This window comes from Xyrauchen texanus, chromosome 38 (genome assembly GCF_025860055.1).
Source record: "Xyrauchen texanus isolate HMW12.3.18 chromosome 38, RBS_HiC_50CHRs, whole genome shotgun sequence".
Classification (NCBI taxonomy): Eukaryota; Metazoa; Chordata; class Actinopteri; order Cypriniformes; family Catostomidae; genus Xyrauchen; species Xyrauchen texanus.
Window position 1 is genome coordinate 30,603,035 of NC_068313.1, and position 20,733 is coordinate 30,623,767.

The 20,733-nt window shown below is 37.1% G+C and overlaps 1 protein-coding gene across 2 annotated transcripts; it reads right to left on the bottom strand.

Moving 5' to 3' along the window:
• Window positions 1-4,411: 4,411 nt before the first annotated feature.
• On the bottom strand, window positions 4,412-16,954 carry LOC127631745 (NACHT, LRR and PYD domains-containing protein 12-like). 2 transcript variants are annotated; one of them, XM_052110042.1, is made up of 15 exons: window positions 16,838-16,954; window positions 15,235-15,343; window positions 14,928-15,023; window positions 14,761-14,838; window positions 14,284-14,397; window positions 13,735-13,845; window positions 10,395-12,191; window positions 10,098-10,271; window positions 9,682-9,855; window positions 9,202-9,375; window positions 7,491-7,664; window positions 7,235-7,411; window positions 6,960-7,133; window positions 6,691-6,864; window positions 4,412-5,130 (listed from the first exon to the last, which is right to left on the bottom strand). In XM_052110042.1, exons 2-15 carry the CDS (start codon window positions 15,282-15,284, stop codon window positions 5,121-5,123), a joined length of 3,477 nt encoding a protein of 1,158 aa, XP_051966002.1. In that variant the 5' UTR covers window positions 15,285-15,343; window positions 16,838-16,954; the 3' UTR covers window positions 4,412-5,120. The 2 variants fall into 2 exon arrangements, 1 of the variants encoding a protein (XP_051966002.1); XR_007969008.1 differs by lacking the exons at window positions 4,412-5,130; window positions 6,691-6,864 and having other exon boundaries at window positions 6,989-7,133; window positions 7,235-7,361.
• Window positions 16,955-20,733: the final 3,779 nt, after the last annotated feature.

Genomic DNA, 20,733 nt, shown 5'->3' on the forward strand with positions numbered 1-20,733 from the left:
GTTTATTAAACTTCAGACAATGATGATGTTCAGACCACAGATTCAAATAAATAAATAAATAAATATCACCCTGAGGTGGTAGTGTGGTGATGGGGCCTTTACACCTTGGTATGTAAATTCATTTTCAATAATTCAAAGATCAGAGTCTGCTTATACTGCCGTTACTTCATGTGGGGCCCTATGATTTCCACAATGTGGAAAACAGATAAAATCACTGAATCCAGTCATAAAAAGTGCATTAGCTCTAAAATGCAGAATGTCATGGAATTTGACATATTTGGGATGAAAATTAATGTTTGAATGCACAATTAATCTATTAAAAATCTTGATGTGTACCAAGTGTGATTATTAAACTGCAAAAGGCTGCGATTTAATTTTCAGCTTGTACGCTGAAAACATCATGAGCATTACGCCACTATGGGTGTGTATGTGTGTATTAGAATACAGTATGTCACAGATGACAGTGAGCAGAGCACTCTGAAGCTTGCAGAACATACAGACTATATATTTATTTTTGAATGGGGTTTAATAATCACACTGAGACACGTAGCAAACTACTTATATGAAGATGAGAAATAAAATCTCAATATAAATGGATGTGTAAAACTGGAAAAATAATTTTTTTTTATGCAATGAAATAATAATAATAATAATAATAATGTATTAAAGGAATATCTCACATTTGTGATGTTCTGTTGTGTACCATTTAATTTGACAAAAATATTGTTTCAGATTTTGTAGAAATGCACTTCTATCAGGTGTGATTTAAGAGTGAGATATAAGATTACATTTATTTGATGAATATAAAACAGAAAAGTAATGTCTCTCTTTGGCGTAGGCCCCATCTGGAGGTCCGAAGAAGTTGTACTCAGAACCGTCATATCCTGCCAGAGATAGGAGGCAGGGGCAAGGAGCCTACCCCTGTGCAGGACGGGACTCAACTGGTGGTGGTGGGGTGGTGGAGGTTGCCGTGTTAGCACACTGAAACAGCAATGTGATAGATTGTGAGCAGACTTATAATGCAAACACTTACATTTGATTGGCTGGGAATTACCCAGCTAATGGTGCGATGATGAACAGCTGCTAGTCTTCCCGCTAGAACTACTCTGCGCTTACATTTCATTTGATGAAAATAATGCAATGTTATGTTGAACATTTTTATTACTTAAATAATTCAATTTTTATTTTATTTAAGTTTTAACAAATTAATTTGGTTAGACACCATTTATTTTATGAAATTTAATTAAACTATTGAAAAAAATAACTCCGCAATAACCACAATTTGAATGACCTGTCATGTGTTTTTGCTTAAAGATTACAACCATGTGACACATAAAATGTCCTGGAAGAGTCAGGGTTGGAACCCTGAGCTCTCTCAGGTGTGAGAGGATTGATCTCAGAGATGCAGTCAGAACAGCACACCCTTCATCTTTGACACCACAATCCCACAGCCTGCAGAAAAGAAAATTAATTGACTGTGTGTGTGTCATTAGTACTATCAATACATGAATAAATCTCTGTGAGACAATCTTACTGCAATATCTCAAGCTTACAGTGAGGACTCTCCAGTCCACCTGTGAGCATCTTCATTCCTGAATCTCCTAATGTATTCCCAGACAGATTCCGCTCTTTCAAATAAGGAGTTGATTTCAAAGCTGAAGCCACAGCAGCACAACCTTCATCTGTGACATCACAAAGTCTCAACCGAGAAAACTGCACACACTTTACACTGTGCAAACTGGCCTCATCGTGATGTCATCGCAAAAAAAATTCCAGTCAATTTACACCAGACCAGCTTCAAGATTGCCAAAATCAAGGTGATTGGCTAGTTTATCTACATATATTTTAGTCAAAAACTGTCTCCTTACATAGTTCGAATGTTGACATAATATAACTAAAGAGACTAAAATCTCCTTCTGCGCCATCGGCACAGGGAGAGATTGGCTATATATATATACATTTGTCATTATATTAACAGTTTGGACATACCTTTTATGAGGCAGCTGTCTTTGGTTTCAGACACTACTGGAACACTGTATGGGTTTCTCATTTTTATGTCTATTAAATAGTTTGATAGTCTTTTATTGTTTGTGTCTGCATTCAACAATGTTACACAAGCACAACATGCCCCGTTTTATACCATATTGTTTTATTGTGTGACTTGAAGAGGTAAGAGTTAAAGTTATTTCCTCATCCCCAATAATACGATCCAAAGCAACATTTGACTTTATGACTAATCTCCAAAATCAATCTTTTCTTACAGTGAATTAAGAAAAATGTCCCTCCTGAAAGAATAACACTAAACCCACATACAATTTTAAACCCTGTTATTTTACTTGGTAAGCTTGATAAAATTGTGCAAACAGTATGGAATGACAATGACAGCTAGCCAGCATGCTCTCATCAACTTTCATTCATGGCTGTGGCTTTGATAGGTCAGTGGTTGACCGTTGACCTATCTGCATTTTTATTTATTTATTAGATCAAAGAGCAAAATTCATCTATTTAAATTTATGTCAGGTGCTAACAACTACATCAAATTATAGTTCTTACCATTACTAACCTGTAATGTGAGTTGTGTCCCGGAGGAAACCAATCATGATGTAAAGAGCCTTAAGCAAGGTGAGGTTAGGTACCATGATCATTAGGTTTCTGCCTGCCCGGTACCTGTCTTAGCCACAACAAAACTTTACTATCACCCTGATGCTCTACAACCTTCTCTTGCTATGTCTTAATGTTTATGTCTTATCCTGTTTATGGATTAATCACAAGATTTGTTGTATAACAGTGAAAGCAAAATGTGCAGTTTGAAATGAGGACAGAGTGTGAAACGTTGCAGGTAATGCACCAAAATCATGACCTTAAGACATACAGAATGGTATCAAGAGGTGATATCCTGGTATCACAGGTTCATACACATAATAATTTAGACATCATCTGTTGTGTAAATGTAACCAGGTTTATTTTCTATAAATGACACGTTTGAATTTTCTTACTGAAATGTGACAGTAACATTGTAAATATTTACTGTTGCTGTAATTTCCAACACTATCATCATATAAGCAAACCAACGTAACAAACAGAACAGAAGTTAAAGCCAAAATACTGAAACTTTTGAAATATTAAGGCAGATAAGAAAAAAAATTAGAAAAAATTTAAATTATTTGGGTATAAAATGTTTATAAGTTTAGTAATGATTAATTGCAGACAGGATGCCATGGCCCCTGTTGAAATGCCAAAAATAGTGAAAAGTAACAGCAATGATTTTTAAGTCAAAATATGGCAATATTTGCATTACCAATGAAATAACTTAAAGATCCCATGACATCTTTGAAGTAGTTTGTAAAGGGATCAATGGCTTGACGATATAAATAATAGTTTAATGATAAACTTAAAAGAAGACACAAAACACACATGACGGACATGTCCATAACGATCTCTCTCTCCCGCACGATCCCCTGCAGTCGACCTTTATCCCTCACGGAGGCATAATTAGCCTAATACAGGACCGGGTGTGTAGGATCACGACCCGGCCCTGCCACATAGTTTAAGTGCACAAATGTGAACAGAAAAATAAAATAAGAGTAATACTTATATTTATGTACACCGATCAGCCACAACATTAAAACTACCTGCCTAATATTGTGTAAGTTCCCCTCAAGTCACCAAAACAGCACCAATCCACATCTCAGCATTCTGAGATGATATTCTTCTCAAAACAATTGTACAGAGCAGTTATCTGAGTTACCGTAGACTTTGCCAGTTTGAACCATTCTGGCCATTCTCTGTTGATCTCTCTCATCAACAAGGCCTTTCCATCGGCAGAACTGTCCCTCACTGGGTGTTTTCTGTTTTTGGCCCTTTCTTAGTAAATTCTGGAGACTGTTGTGCATGAAAATCCCAGGAGATCACTAGTTACAGAAATACTCAAACCAGCCCGTCTGACACCAACAATCATCCATGCGATTATCTAATAAGCAAATCGTGTGGGAGCAGTGCATAAAATCATGCACGGGTCATGATATGGTCAGGAGCTTCAGTTTATGTTCACATCAACCATCAGAATGGGGGAAAATAAATTATCTCAGTGATTTGGACTATGGCATGATTGTTGGTGCCGGATGCACTGGTTTGAGTATTTCTGTAACTGCTGATCTCCTGGGATTTTCACACACACAACAGTCTCTAGAATGGGGCCAAAAACAAAAAACATCCAGTGAGGGGCAGTTCTGCGGATGTAAATGCCTTGTTGATGAGAGAGATCAACCAGATTGGTTCGAACTGAGAAAGTCTGCGGTAACTCAGATAACCGTTGTACAATTGCGGTGAGAAGTATAGCATCTCAGAATGCTATTCTGAGTTGCGGGTTTGCGCTGTTTTGGCAGCATGAGGGGGACCTACACAATATTAGGCAGGTGGTTTTAATGTTGTGGTTGATTGGTGTATATTTATATTGAAAATGTCATTCATGTGTAACATGAAAAAATTATGTGACCAAACCACACATATTGAGGTAATATGTTTTCAGTATTAAACTGGCATTTGCTCATTGTGTGAGTGGGTCAAATAACAGAAATTAAACTGACAAACCTGTATATGTTTGTCTACTAAACCTTTTTCTGTTTTCAGAAATTATGTAATAATCCTGTTTATCTAATAAAATACTAAAACATTTAATATTTCATGTTGAGTCGCTTCCAGAAATATTCTTTGTAGAACATTAAAACAAGCATTGAAATAAATTGAACATTTTTGTAAACATACATCCAAATATGAAGGCAAAATATTACTGTTGATGAGTAAATATGACAAGTAGTAGGTGCAAAACAAACAAACAAACTAAATAAGAATAAAAAAATACAAATATGATCTGTAATTCATAGGAAAAAAAAAACAGTCCCTAATCCCTGAAATCTATGACCAGTAAAAGGAAAATGAAAAATTAAGTAAATGATTATCAAATACTCAAATAATAACATGGTGTGTAATTCATATTACGCACGATTAAGCATTACAGTCAGTATATTACAGTCATTGTGTCTCCAGTGTGTTACTCATGCCCATGTGTTTCTGCCTCATTTCAACATTCCAGTCTCAATCCAAACCAGTTAAGAGAGCATCTAGTATAAACTGATAAACAAAATATAAGAAATACATGTAATTAAAGACAACAAAGTAGTTAAAACTACCTGCAAACATTACATTGAAGATAACTGATACTATGTATAAGCAGTGGTGGAAATGGCAGAGATTCACTGGGGGGGGGGACTTGAGTTGGGGGGTTGGGGTCTTTGTTCGCAGAGGATGCATTCAAATTGATAGAAAATTATTTAAAAATTACAGTAAAGGCATTTCTAACATTACATTTGACTATTTATTTTAAAACAAATGCTGTACTCTTCAAACTTTGTTCATCCAAGAATCCTCTACTTCTCAAATTAGACACTCTGATGTACATGTCTTCTTGATGATGTGCATCTGGGTTGACCACTTCTCTCTCTGTCCCAGTTAGATCAAGTTTGTTTTATTCTTTCAAAACAGAAGTTTATGGAATATCTCTCAAAAGAAGAATAGATTGATGTATTTGAGGAGGAATATTTTTCTTTTTGGTAATTTTTAAAACAAAATTTTACTTGCAAGTTTAAAGTACCTTATGAAAAAAAAATCCAAGTGTACTCAACACCTCAGCTGGAAAAAGATTATATATTGTGATTTCCATTTTAACCATTCAAACAAAAAGATTGTTACTTTAGTACTGTTAACACATTACATTATTTCTTAAGGTTTATGTGACATTATTTTCCTAATAGACTGAATGAGATCTAAAAATGGAGCTTTGCCATCATGGGTATTATAAATAAAAATCATAAAATACTAAATTTCAGCAGCAATAATAAATTGCAACATTTCTAATGTTTTTGCTAGTATTTGTGATCAATTGAATGCATCCTAGGTGAAGAGAAGCATCAGATGTTGATTTTTTTTTTTTTTTCAAAAACAAAAATGTCTTAGTGTTCTAATGGTCGTGTGTAATATAGAGGTATAATATAGATTATATATCTGTAATCTTGGTCGAAACTGAACATTCTGAACACATCTTTTTCTTAAATAAAAAAGAAGCCAAATCTACTGGATATTTTTCCTTCATTTTAATGAATGGGCATTTGCTGTCAGCCACACTAAACCATGCCCCCAGCATTGCGCGTGTGTGTACGTCAAGACTGCAGAACAAACATTCTCAAAGAAGAATGCCAAAACACAAATGGCTCAGCACTAAATTACACATACTGCATGACTTATGTACAAAGAAAACCATACAGTAGTATATTTGTGCAGTATTCTGGTGCATGGATTTGTGAATTGGGCATGTGTGGATCGACTGCGTGCATGAGAGGATTGGTTGCCCATGGATACACGTGTGGATTTGTCGATCTGTTGTGTGCAAGTGTTCTGGCCACTCACTATAGTTAACATTGCACAACCACAGACACAGAAGATTCCACACATTTATGTGCAGAACCAGCATAGCTTTTATAGGCTATTGAGTGGAGAAAAGAGAAATCCTCTTTATTCCCCAAACAAATGTAGCCTGTCTGAACGGGAATGCCGTCGCCCCCCCCATCCCCCCCATCCCCCCATTTCCAACCACGTGTACAAGTAGGTATTGTATTTAAAGTTATCAATACTTACTCAAAGTTCTCCAATTTATTATGTGGATCATCAATTAAGGCAGACAGCAGCTTTGTTCCAGAATGTCCAAGTTTATTGCCAAACAGGTAGAGATTTCTCAGGTGTGAGGGGTTTGATCTCAGAGCTGAAGCCAGAGCAGCACAACCTTCATCTGTAAAACCACAGTCCCAAAGTCTGCAGAAAGAACAATTACACACTCTGGATGGTCAATTTCGCTTTTAGGGGAAAAGACTAAAGGTGCTAGGTGTCATGGACAGATGTAATCTTACTTAAGTGTCTCTATTTTGCAGTGTGAATTCTCCATAGCAGCAGAGAGCAGCTTCACTCCTGAATCTCTGAGTTCATTGTTATCCAAATAGAGCTCTTTCAGATCTGTTGTGTTTAATTTAATAACTGAAGCTAGAGCAGCACAACCTTCATCAGTTACACCACAATACATCAACCTGCAGAGAGAAAAGTAATATGTGCTAGAGTTTCTCAATTTAAGACAGAAGGATCTGTGAAGCTGGGACCTAGTAAGTACATCTACAGTCAACTTTCTTACTTTAGTATTTCAAGTTTACAGAGAGGATTCTCGAGTCCAGCTAAGACCAATTTCACTCCTGAATTTGATAGTTTATTCCCAGACAGATTCAGCTCTTTCAGAATTGATGAGAGGTTTGATTTCAAAGCTGAAGCCAGAGCAGCACAACCTTCATGAGTGATACCACAATACATCAGTCTGTAGAGGGACAAACAACATACTTATCACTCCATTTTTATCAGGGCCTTTGGTCCATTGTCAAATACATTAATCTTACCTCAGTGTTTCCAGCTTGCAATGAGTATTCTCAAACCCATCCAAGAGCAGCTTCACTCCTGAGTCTCCAAGTTCATTCTCAGCTAGATTCAGTTCTTTCAGGTGTGATGGGTTTGATTTCAGAGCTGAACCAAGAGCAGCACAACCTTCATCTGTGACACCACATCTAACCATACTGAAAACACAGCAATGACATGCTCTTAAATCTGTAAATTCAGGACACAATACTAGAAATAGTACAATTTACTTAATCCAGGACAAAGAATTCCAAATCCTACTACAGTAGGTGAAGGCTTTGCTCGTGATTATCAATCCAGTCTCATAATCTAATTACAGTGCATCCGGAAAGTATTCATAGCGCTTCACTTTTTCAAAAAAAAATTATGTTGCAGCCTTATTAAAAATGGATTCAATTCTTTATTTTTCTCAAAATTCTACAAGCAATACCCCATAATGACAACGTGAAATATAAGCATTCACAGCCTTTGCTCAATACTTTGTTGAAGCACCTTTGGCACCAATTACAGCCTCAAGTCTTTTTGTGTATGATGCTACAAGCTTTTGGGCAGTTTCCACCATTCTTCTTTGCAGGACCTCTCAAGCTCCATCAGGTTGGATGTGGATGGCACAGCCATTTTCAGATCTCTCCAGAGATGTTAAATCAGGTTGAAGTCTGGGCTCTGGCTGGGCCACTCAAGGACATTCACAGAGTTGTCCCGTAGCCACTCCTTTGTTACCTTGGCTGTGTGCTCAGGGTCATTGTCCTGTTGGAAGATGAACCTTCGCCACAGTCTGAGGTCCAGTTTCCATCAAGGATGTCTCTGTACATTGCTGCATTCATCTTTCCCTCGATCCTGACTAGTCTCCCAGTTCCTGCTGCTGAAAAACATCCCCACAGCATGATGCTACCACCACCATGCTTCACTGTAGGGATGGTACTGGCCAGGTGATGAGCGGTGCCTGGTTTCCCCCAGACATGACGCTTGCCATTTAGGCCTAAGAGATCAATCTTTGTTTCATCAAACCAGAGAATTTTGTTTCTCATGGTCCGAGAGTCCTTCAGGTGCCTTTTGGCAAACTCCAGGTGGGCTGTCATGTGCCTTTTACGAAGGAGTGGCTTCCGTCTGGCCACTCTATGATACAGGCCTGATTGGTGGAGTGCTGCAGAGATGGTTGTTCTTCTGGAAGTTTCTCATCTCTCCACAGAGAAACGCTGGAGCTCTGTCAAGAGTGACCATCGGGTTCTTGGTCACCTTGGTCACCATGCTCTGTTAACTGTGGTACCTTATATAGACAGGTGTGTGCCTTTCCAAATCATGTCCAATCAACTGAATTTACCACAGGTGGACTCCAATCAAGTTGTAGAATCATCTCAAGGATGATCAGTGGCAACAGGATGCACCTGGGCTCAATTTTGAGTGTCATGGCAAAGGCTGTGAATACTTATGTACATGTGTTTTATTTTATTTATTTTTTTAATAAATTTGCAAAGATTTCAAACAAACGTCTTTCACATTGTTATTATGGGGTATTGTTTGTAGAATTTTGAGGAAAATAATGAATTTAATCCATTTTGGAATAAGGCTTTAACATAACAAAATGTGGAAAAAGTTAAGCGCTGTGAATACGTTCCGGATGCACTGTATTCATGAGACACATTTTCAACATAGTAGGATTAGAAAATTTGCACCTGGGTGATTCATTGAAATTACCTCAGTATCTCCAGTTTACAGTAGGGATTCTTCAATGCATCAGAGAGCAGTTTTACTCCTGTATCTCTAAGTTCATTTCTATCCAGGCAGAGCTCTTTCAGATAGGTAGGGTTAGAAACCAAAGCTGATGCCAGAGCAGCACAACCTTTATCAGTGAATCCACACTTCCAAATCCTGCAGAGAAAACATTAAAAAGCCCAGTTTAAACAAAGTATCCAACATGAATGTGGGTAAGATTATGAACCAAGAATGTTTTCCCTCAGGACCGGTTCTATTTATATATATATATTTTTTTTTAAACTCAATGACTTTCAGTTCTGCTAACAGTTTTGTAGGTATTGTGACTATTTTATTGTTTATCAATATTCACTCCTAAAATGATCATTACAATAATTTTTGAGGGAATTGCATTGTATTTGTTTTGCTTCTTTTATCTCATCTCTCTCATGTTCTCCATTGTTCTTCAATAGATGATCTTACTTCAGTATCTCCAGTTCACAGGATGGATTCTCCAATCCAGCAGAGAGTAGCTTCAGTCCTGTATCCTGCAGGTTATTGTAACTGATGTTCAGCTGTCTTAAACTCGAGGACTCTGAACGAAGTGCAGATGCTAAAACTGCACAGCTTTTGTCTGTCAGTTTGCAATTGGCAAGCCTATGGGGAATTAAACATTTATAAATTGAATCAAACATAACTTTAAATCTTTGACTATGGTTTGAAGTGCATTTTGGATTTGAAGTAGATAATACTTTCTTGCATTGTGATTTACTGTAAACTGTGCAATATATTGCAATTCCTACAAATTTGACTAAAATAAAAAGTTACAAAAGTGTAGGACATGACCACAACAAGTCTGGTCATTTTATATATCCCCAACTTTAGATGTACAGGTTTACCTCAGTATCTCCAGCTTACAATGAGGACTCTCCAAACCAGAAAAGAGTTCCCTCCCTCCATCATCCTGAAGTTTATTTCCATTCAAGTTCAGCTCCCTCAGACATGACAACTTTGAACTGACAGCTGAGGCCAGTGCTGCACAACATTTCTCTGACAACTGACAATAATAAAGCCTGAACAAGACAAAAAAAGTATTGACATTCAATTGAAATTTACAGCTATTATGTCAGCCAAATATATATTGTAGGTTACTTTGAGGTTAAGATTCAACAGAGGAAAAGTCCCATGTAACTTACTGAGCTGTTCTAGATGCTTCAATTACAGGCAGCAGCCTCACAAGAACTTCATCAATGTCACTGCACATTCTAGCATACTTGCTCAAGTCAAACACACCCAGCTGTTCTGAGGTCAGCAACACAAAAGCGACAGCAGACCACTGTGAGGCAGAAAGTTTAGTTCCTCTTATTGTTCCAGAATTGAGATAATGCTGAATTTCCCTGACGAGCGAATAGTCACCCAGTTCATTAAGACAGTGGAATAGGTTGATGGACTTCTCTGGAGAGGTATTCCCCATGATCATGTGTTTGATGTACGCAACTGTTTTCTCTTTGCATTGGGAGCTACTTCCTTTCTGTGTTAGTAGACCTTGTAAAAGAGCCTGATTGGACTCCAATGAGAGGCCCAGAAGAAAACGCAGAAAAAGATCCATGCGTCCATTTTCACTGGCCAGGGCTTGATCAACAGCAATCTTAAGCAGGTCAGATACAAACATCTGCTTTCCCGAAGTTTCTTGATCACAGAACAAAGATGCTGTGGTCTGTTGTTCAAGCAAATTAGTCTTATTGTTGATAAAGGAGAGGTAGACATATAAGGCAGCTATATGTTCTTGAATGGTCAGATGAACAAAGCAGTAGACTGTTCCTTGGTGCAGTCCAATCTCCTCTCTAAAGATCTGAGTGCACAATCCTGAATACACTGATGCTTCGGTCACATCAATGCCACACCCTCTCAGATCATCTTCATAGAAAATCAAATTGCCTTTATGAAAGTTCTGAAAAGCCAGTTTTCCCAGTTTGAAAATCATATCTTCATCTTTCACTGACTTCTCTTGGTACTTTAAATTTGTTATGTTCAATTGAATGTTGACAAAGTGTGTGTACATCTGAGTAAGAGTCTTGGGGATTTCTCCACTCTCTGCTTCACTCAACATTCTCTCTAGAACAGTGGATGAAATCCAGCAGAACACTGGTATATGACACATGATGTAGAGGCTTCTTGATGACTTCAGGTGTGTGATGATTCTGTTGGCCAGGATCTGATCTCTGATTCTCTTCCTGAAGTATTCATCCTTCTGTGGGTCATTGAAGCCTCGTACTTCTGTCACTCGATCAACACACTCAAAGGGGATGAGATCAGCTGCTGCTGGTCTGGACGTGATCCAGATGAGAGCAGATGGAAGCAGATTCCCCTTGATGAGGTTTGTCAGCAGAACGTCCAGTGAGGCAGATTCAGTTCCATCAACCAACCTCGCATTGTTCAGAAAATCCAGCGACAGACGACACTCGTCTAAACCATCAAAGATAAAAAGGATTTTACCTTCATTTTGAGATATTTCCATTTGTTTTGTGTCCATTAAAAAGTGTATAAGGTCTGTAAGAGTTAATTGCTTGTCCCTCAACAAATTGAGCTCTCTGAAAGGAAGTGGAAATATGAGGTGGATGTCCTGGTTTGCTTTCCCTTCAGCCCAGTCAAGAATGAACTTCTGCACAGAGACTGTTTTTCCAATGCCAGCGACTCCCTTTGTCAGGACAGTTTTAATGGGCTTATCTTGTCCAGGTAAGGGTTTGAAGATGTCATTGCAGTTAACAGGTGTTCCTTCAGTTGCTGCTCTCCTGAATGCTGCTTCAATCTGTTTTATCTCATGTTCATGATTGATTTCTCCACTTTGACCCTCTGTGATGTAGAGCTCAGTGTAGATCTCATTGAGAGGTGTTAGATCACCCTTTTTAGAGATTCCTTCATGCAAACAGTGAAATGTGTTCCTCAGATTTGATTGGAGTGTGTCATGTGCATTATTAACTGGAAAGTCAAAACTGTAAGACAAAGAAGACTGTTTATATACAACAAGAATAGTGATGCATTTAATTTTGGGGGAAGAACAATAAAGCTAAAAAAATGATCTGTGTAATAAATAAGACTTATAATACGAAATGATACCAGGAAGACAACGTTGAAATGAGGACTGTGAAAAATGTTAAAATAAATGTAACCTTTAAATAAATAAAACAACAAGTCTGCAGCTGTATGTTCCAGAAAAATCTCCATTGCAGGACTGTCGTTGTGGTTCCACAAACCAATCACCCATCATGGACACAAAGTTGTTTACCGGAAAGTCTATTTTGATATGCATTGATCTTTGACACCATAAAGACGAATAACTTATTAATGCCACGTACAGAAAAAATATATAAATAAATCATTTAAAAACCATTGATTTTGCTACGTTTGCCATTCTCATCCACATTAGACTACAGTTTTCCTCTACCGAAAATTAAGCATTTTGAAAACTTTCTCCAAAACACATACTTTGGAAACGATGATGTAGAGAAACTTCTTAAACTTAAACGGATTAGAGTGAATGTGGCCTAAAGAAGTACACTTCTATCGGGAAGACACGCAAGCTTGAGTGAGGTTTAAGATGCCATTTACTTGATGAATGTAAAACAGAAAAGTAATGTCTCTCTTTGGCGTAGAGAGTCTGGCGGTCCGAGGGAGTTGTACTCGGAACCGTCATATCCTGCTGGAGATAGGAGGCAGGGGCGAGGAGCCTACCCCCGTGCGGGAAAGGGCTCAACTGGTGGTGGTGGGGTGGTGGAGGTTGCCGTGTTAGCACACTGAAACAGCAGTGTGATAGATTGTGAGCAGACTAATAAAGCAATGCTTACATGCAATTGGCTAGGAGTTACCCAGCTAATGGTGTGATGATGAACAGCTGCTAGTCTTCCCGCTAGAAATACGCTGGGCTTACATTTACTATTAAAGCCATAAGGCCCAGTACCTAAAACTTCCATTTCTGCTTGTTGTTAATTCTGTACATGTATATTTTCTGTTAAAATGTTTAACGTATGATTGATTAATAAAATTAGTAATATGTCTGCAACAGACCAGGACATTTTTTAACAAGGAACATCAATGCCCCTTGGTTGGCTTCTAAAGCTCAGAAGGAAATCATCATATCCTGAATGATATAACAGGAAGCACCGAGCTAGCACATGATCCTTGGGTCAAACCACAAAACACTCACAGAACATAGAAACTCACTGCATGGATGAATGTGTCTTATACACATAAATATTGAAATAAGAAATAATGATGGATAATGATTTCACTAAGAAATGTCCACTTCCTGTAGCTGTATCACTGTATTCTATGATAATACACTGTCTTGTATTAAATTGCAATCATTTATTTTTGATTGTTCTGCACAATCTTGTGTTTGATATCAAACCAAGATTTGAGGGCCCAAAGGAGAAAACATTGTGCATGACAATAACCCTAGAGCTGAGTTGAAATGTAATTTAATAAATAACTACAAAGATAGTAACATAGCCATATCTTCTGTTTTTGCTTTTTTACCTGGCTGATGGCATTTTTGGATCCTGAAATTTTAGTGGATGGTGCATGGCACAGTCACTCTTCATGGAAACACAGCTGGGTGTTGGAGATTTGGACTTCTCCTGGGAAGACCTTTGAGACCACATGCAATAGAGTTAAAATCGTTCAGTTCCTCAAAGCAGCTAAACTTTCTCTAAGTAATGTAACAGAAAATGGAAGAAACCACAAGATGTTGTGACAACAAGCAATATTTTAAGCATAAGCAAAATATTCCTTCACTTCAGCCAGTGGAGTATGTTTTTTCCTTTTTCCCCATCAAAATGTATATTGTAAAGTGACAAGAATGATTTTGGTGACATCTTGAAAAATCTCCTTATCTCATGTAGATACTGCAAGATTATTTAACTAAGAAAATGTTTCCTTGTTTCTATGCTCAGTTAATGAAAGCATGTAAAATATAACATTTAAATATAAATATGAGGTTTGGTATATTGGTAAATTTCCTGTTTCAGCTCACAGTTTAAAATAACACTTTATATTTTTCTCTTTGTATTGCTGATGTTACTTTACCTTAAAGAAGGAGGCATGCCTCCATCTGTAAATGTTATTGGATCTTGCATTGACCAGCCACTCTTTATTGATACACAGCTAGTTACTGAGGCATTGGATAAATCCTGGATCATCCTTTGAAATGACAAGGATAGACTGTTACACATTAAAACAAGTTCAATTTCTCTATAAAGGCAGATAGCCAGATTCTGACTCAAATTAGTGGTTAATCACAAGTGGTGGTTACATCAGAGGAAACTGTATCAACCAGTAACTTTCTGTATCCAGTATGTACTGCATGTATGTAGTTTGCGCGCTATGCACTTTTACATTAGGTAAATTAAAAAAAGTTAACAATTATGTCTTACCCTGACTCATATTTATAGTTTATATGAACATATAGTACTTCCTGATCATTTCAATATTGTTAATGAAATTAAATTGAATGAGACTAAGTTCATTGGTAGATTTTCTGTCCCAACTTTTTGTATGTAATACCTTGATGATGGAAGCGTTCCATTATCTTTGAATGTTATTGGATCCTGCATGGACCAATCACTTTTCATTGACAAACAGCTACAAAACAACACAAATTAATGGAGATCTTTATATATTGAAACAGAAATGTAAAAGATTACAAGTTTCATTGGAGAAAAGGTTCAAACCTATTTGCAATGACACACTCCGTGTCTTTATACTGCAGTGGGTCAGCCACTGATAAGTCACTCTTCATACTGACTGCCATATTCGACAGGATTGGTCTTGCAAAAGAAACAATAAAAAGAAGGTATGAATAACCAGAGATTGTGTCAGGAATTGTGTGATAATTTTTTTACATTTATATATTATTAGTGAATATTGCTGAATGTGACCACAACAAATGTACATAACAAATTAATCTCTCCAAAATGCGGTAAATGCCCTTCACAAAAACTGTTTTTCATTTGATTTAGCACAAGTAAAATAAATAACCTGCTTTGAGGACAGGTGTCAGTATCTCTGAATCTCAGTTGATCATTCATGGATCATTCAATCTTCATGAACCACCACAGATGTGCTTTCAATTCTCCAATTACTGACTCTGAATAAGTGAAACCAAGGAGAAAAAAAAAGTGTGAGAATGACTGGGAGGAGGACAACTGATTTCTCGTAAAAATGTGAACTTAGTCAGTGAGGCACATGGATTGCAATGTCATTCGTTTAGCTGTTAATTTTTGCTATGAACTTACTGATCAAATGTTTTTCTGTCTAACTGTCTCTAACTATGTTAAAATGACTTTGACAGCTGAGGCTAATATTAAAAATAATATTAAAGGGTTCCAAACAGTGTTACAATGAATGCAATTCAATACAGTGAAAAATACACTATTAGCATAACATAACATGTAAATAAATAAATAACAATTTCCAACATTCTTTTGAATGTCCATGTACTAAAATAAAATATTTGATGCCACTAGTGTACCTTCATTTACTATTAGTCTACTATTATTTTGAATGGCCATCTAAAATGAAGCATTGTGATAACAATTTTACCTGGTCAGAAAAAGTAGTCAGTTAATTTACCTGATGAACTTTCACCTTTTGCTGACCCTTTATGTTCGCAGAGCTAATGTGTGCTTCTAAATCACTTGCACCTTTATTAGCAACTGACACATAAGTGCCATCTTTACATGTCATACTTTCTGCTTCCAACGGATCTCGCAAATCTTCTGTAAATTTGCACTTTTCTTTGGGCATTGTTTCCACTCAGCTGTCATTTGTTGCTGTACTGCCAAGCAATGTTTAATGCCAAACAAAACAGTGCTTCGTGCGTTCGCGGAGAGATTGACAGGCAGCAATTTGGCCAATAGTTGCTGCAAGCCTCTTACAATCGACCAATTGGTGTGCGAGAAGGCGGGACTTACAAAGAGAGGTTAAATCAACGCAAACACGCGCACACTCACAATAAAGTATTAGACCATATGCACATCATAATGCAACTACATCCGAATCCCGGACATTTTTGCAAATTTAGAAATCCCGGCCTGACGCATTTTTAAGGTCCGAAAAAGAGGACGTATGGTCACCCAAATGTACGTAATAATAAGACTATTGCTTAAGTGCGGTATGACTCACTCATGCAAGTCGTTCTGGTCACATGATGTACGAGAAAGTTGCTTGAGTTCCAAAAGACAGTTTTGCTCATAACAAGCCCTGAAATTATATTAATTCCACGTAACAGTTTCTCCCATGATCACATGAGTTATCGTTACCACGTCAATAGCGTTTCAACTTTATCTCTAATAAAAGGTTGAAGTAGTTTCTGAATGATTAAAATTGCTGTACCAACTCCCCCCGGTAAAAGCTATGTTGTTGAAATATGGTTTGATGGACGTCTTCACCAAAGTCTCGGTTTTCACACAGTAGCCTAAATAGGCAGTACAGGACAATTGTCGAAATCTCCCACATCTTTAAGATGCCAAATATTAAGTTCACATCCTCTCTACGCCGTTTTTACTTTTACAAACATCCATCATTAAAACCCGCAAGAAATCAAATTAAGAAACAATAATCAAGACTTCGTGTGACCTACCTTTCTCTGAAGTCTGAACACCGTCCCATTGCCCGTTTGGCGAATGATGTTTAGCCTACCAAATGTATGCTTCTGGTGTTTGCTGTTACATTTCTCCACAGCCCTCTAGTATCACCACAGTGGGCGTGTGTTCACATGTTATCTAGACTCTAGCATAATGAGTCTGTCTTCACTGAAGATATACAGGGTTCTGGAATCAGTTAACTTGTTTAACATACACTTGCACTGTTCTGGCCCATGTCATTTATTTAGCAATTTATTAATTTACAACTTTTAGTATGTTACACATGTATCCTCAGTGTTATGAAAAATCATTGCATCATGCAGGGCTTTTTAGAGGAGGAGTTACAAAAGCCTAACTGAAATAGCACATAGCAATAACAACCCTACCATTACACTGCTCAAACAGTGGCGGGCCATGCATTAAAAGTCTAGGCCTTCAGAGTGATTCATGCAATTAAGAAAATGCAGTTTCACAATGACATAAGACATCCTATGCCTTTGGGAATCATACATTATGTTGCAGCTAACTAGTAATACCAACTGACATTTTAAAAGCTCAGAGCTCAGACTCACGTGCTGCTTCTGCTTCGGGCATGTGATTTGTGAAACAGCTGTCACACTTCCTTGTAAGCATCAAGGAATAAATTCTGACTGGATAAACTTTTCGTTTTTCTCTATTTGTTTGTAGATTCATTTAGAGTGGAAAGCGATTAAAAATGCATAGGCAAAAAGGTGATTGAGAATGAAAGGATGAAAAATATGTATTTATTTGGCATGTTAGGCCAGCAGAGAAGGCTTTGCTGGCCCTGAGAATTCACCACAACTTCACACAAAGGGTGAATTGCACTGGGAATTCTCTGATCATTAAAGATGGAGCCATGGAATCAGCAAACTCAGGTAATTAATTTCATTAATTCATGTCATATTATTCAAATGTATCTTATAAATGGAATGGGGCGTTTTGATGATTTGCACACATAATTACTTAGTCTGTCTCACTGCACCATCACATTGTACAGGCATTGGTAAAACAAAACCTATACTGTTAAAAATTGCTGTAAATTTATGGCAAAATTCTAACAGCAATCTATTGTGATTCTTAAATACAGTAGTTTGCTGTAAAAAAATGTTACATTCTGGGAGATCAAGAGCAGGCTCACTGTTAACTAACTAGTTTTATAGTAAAAAGCTGTTGTATGCAAGGCATTAGGGGGAAATTAACATTTAAAATGTTGTGGCAGGGCGGAGGGCGGGGCCGGGTCGTGATTCTACACACCCGGTCCCTTATCAGGCTAATCAAGCCTTCGAGAGGGATAAAGGCAGACTGCGGAGGATGGTGCGGGAGAGAGAGATCGTTTATGGACATGTCCATCATGTGTGTGTTTGTCTTTAGTTTAAGTTATCATTAAAATATTATTTACATTGCCAAGCCAGTTCTTGCCTCATCCTTTCCATTGAACAAAAAAGTTTTTATTCATACATAATAGAATTCTTAGTTTAATTAGTGTTGTTGTTTTGTTATCAATAGTTGTTTTGTTTGAAGTCACCATTATGGTGATTAGTTTTCTCTTGAGCTGGCACCTTGGACCTTCTATATTATTATATTATGTTCTACCTAATTTATGTTGAAATAAAACACAAGTGGTTGCACTGTGCTTCTTGGAAGACAAATTCTAAGGTCAGCCTGAATGTCTGATCCTACCTTACACATGGCGCAATACATGTCAATAGTGATGCATTACACATTAAAACATAAAAGCAAAAACAGTAAAGGATATTTCAGCAAAATGATATCAGTAAGTTGAGTGTTTGATGTTTTAGCATTTACAGCATAACACATGTTGACAAGACACACACATATATCAACTCTCGGCATACAAAATGCAACAATGGTGACAATTATCGAACATACTTTTACGTAAAAAAGTAAAAGCTGAACATTAAAATACAAGTAATGTAGACTTCAACAAAAACCACGTCAAATAAACCAGAAAATAAAAAATCTAAGTAATTTCTTCATGCTGCAGTGCATGCTGGGAACTTGGCTGTTAATTTCAACAACTGTTGATCCAGTTGATCTGGATTATCTCCATTTCATTTTCTCTCACAAACTGATACTAACTGATGCACTTGCAGAGCAAAATGTTATCCCAGAATGTATTGTGAATTCTCTCAGAGATTTGTGGTCCATGGTGAGAGGATAGAAAATGAAACAAATTAAATGTCTCAGATAGAGTTGGAGGAAGTTGTCGGAGTTATGGGACAACCAAAAGCTGTAATATTCAAAGAAATGTCAGTGATTGGTACTGGTCATGCGATATTGTTAATTTGCATTATTTTTTATTAAGTACATTAACTTTACACCAACCATTTCTCTCACCTCTCGCTACTTCAACGTCCTTATGTTCACCCTCCTCCTAAATCGTCCCACTGTTTTAAGTTCGATCTGTCCCTTGTGTAGGAGCTATTTGGTATTTAATGGCGGGGCGACACATGCATTTGCTTTCAAGCTTGTTTTCGTAAAAAAATATATATTTCTTGTTCTTAAGATTTTACTTTAAACCAACTGAGTCTGGACATATGATTTTCTTCCTGGACTGAATAATAGTAAAATGAGATTTCCTGTATCATCTTGTTTATTTACTAGCTTATTTACTGATTGACTGTCTCAGACGCGGAGACAACAGAGATTAGTCCTCCGCCACCCAGATTGAGGTCAAGATTAGTCACTACGCCACAATGAGGACATGAGGAATTGGGGAGAAAAGGGGAGAATTATTATTATTACTATTAGTTTTTTTTTTTAATCAAACTTAAATAAGAATGTTATTTAAAGTATTTAAAAAGAATATATTCACTCAAAATAATTAAAAGTGTCTTGTACCCGTTTGTGATTATGTTCTTGGTTTTTTTTTTTTTCAATTTTGTTCCTTGAGCTGTAAAAAACAACATTCAAAGTGATTATTTTTTTTTTTACAGTTTAACAAAGTGAGAGAGAGATCAGACTCACGGGAACCCATCAATGTGTCCATGAAAAGTTGCCAGTCAATAGCGATTCCAATATTTTTAAATATAGAGCGAGCTATTATGAACAGAGGTATTTACAATTGGAGATATTTCTAAACAAAAGTAAATTGATACCACAGCACCTCAAATGACATTTCTGGGCAAAGTTAAGAGGCATTGATCAGTTTTATAAAAAATGTTCTTGTGAATGTCAGACCTTGAGACAAAATGAAATAAAAGTTGTTTGTGCACACTGATTTCTACTTTTATAACTTTCAAATTCACATGTTCATTTTATCTTTGGAAGAAGTACATTTTGGCTTGGCTATCCATAGAGGAGGGGTACAAGACTTGCCTCGAGCTCTAAGACAGAAATTAGGTTAGCTGCTCTGCCATCGAAAAGCAGTTTTGGAACAAATCAGGTTTGCGTATAGGTGCAGAGAACATTTTTATTATCCACATTTGGCTGGACAATAAACATTTTTAGTTTCACTGTTGCAGTAGTTACTGGATAGTGCTGCTTTATTCTTGTGTTGCAATTTCTTGTGCATCAATATTTTAAACTTTATTATCTTTTTTAGCTCTGACTATCACCTTGCTGATGTCCACAGCAACCTCAAAGCAAATCAGGGGAAAGTTTCAGATTTTTATATGAGGGAATAGCAAAGGAGGGAAACCCAACTCTCCGCAAAGAGATCTACACTGAGCTCTACATCACAGAAGGTGAAAATGGAGAGATTAATATTGAACATGAGATCAGAAGGATTGAAAAAGAATTCAGGAGAGGACAAGCCAATCAAATGCAACAATATCTTCGCACAGTTACCAGGACAAGACAAGCCTCTTAAAAATGTGCCGATAAAGGGAGTGGCTGGCATTGGAAAAAC

What these genes read in the sequence shown, in the direction of transcription:
- LOC127631745 (XM_052110042.1), bottom strand. Translation starts at nt 15,284, where the DNA reads ATGAATGATCAACTGAGATTCAGAGATACTGACACCTGTCCTCAAAGC. An exon ending in GGCATGCCTCCTTCTTTAAG is followed by an intron (nt 13,846 to 14,283) that starts GTAAAGTAACAT and finishes GTGGTCTCAAAG; the next exon opens with GTCTTCCCAGGAGAAGTCCA. An exon ending in TGTGAACTGGAGATACTGAA is followed by an intron (nt 9,376 to 9,681) that starts GTAAGATCATCT and finishes TTTTCTCTGCAG; the next exon opens with GATTTGGAAGTGTGGATTCA.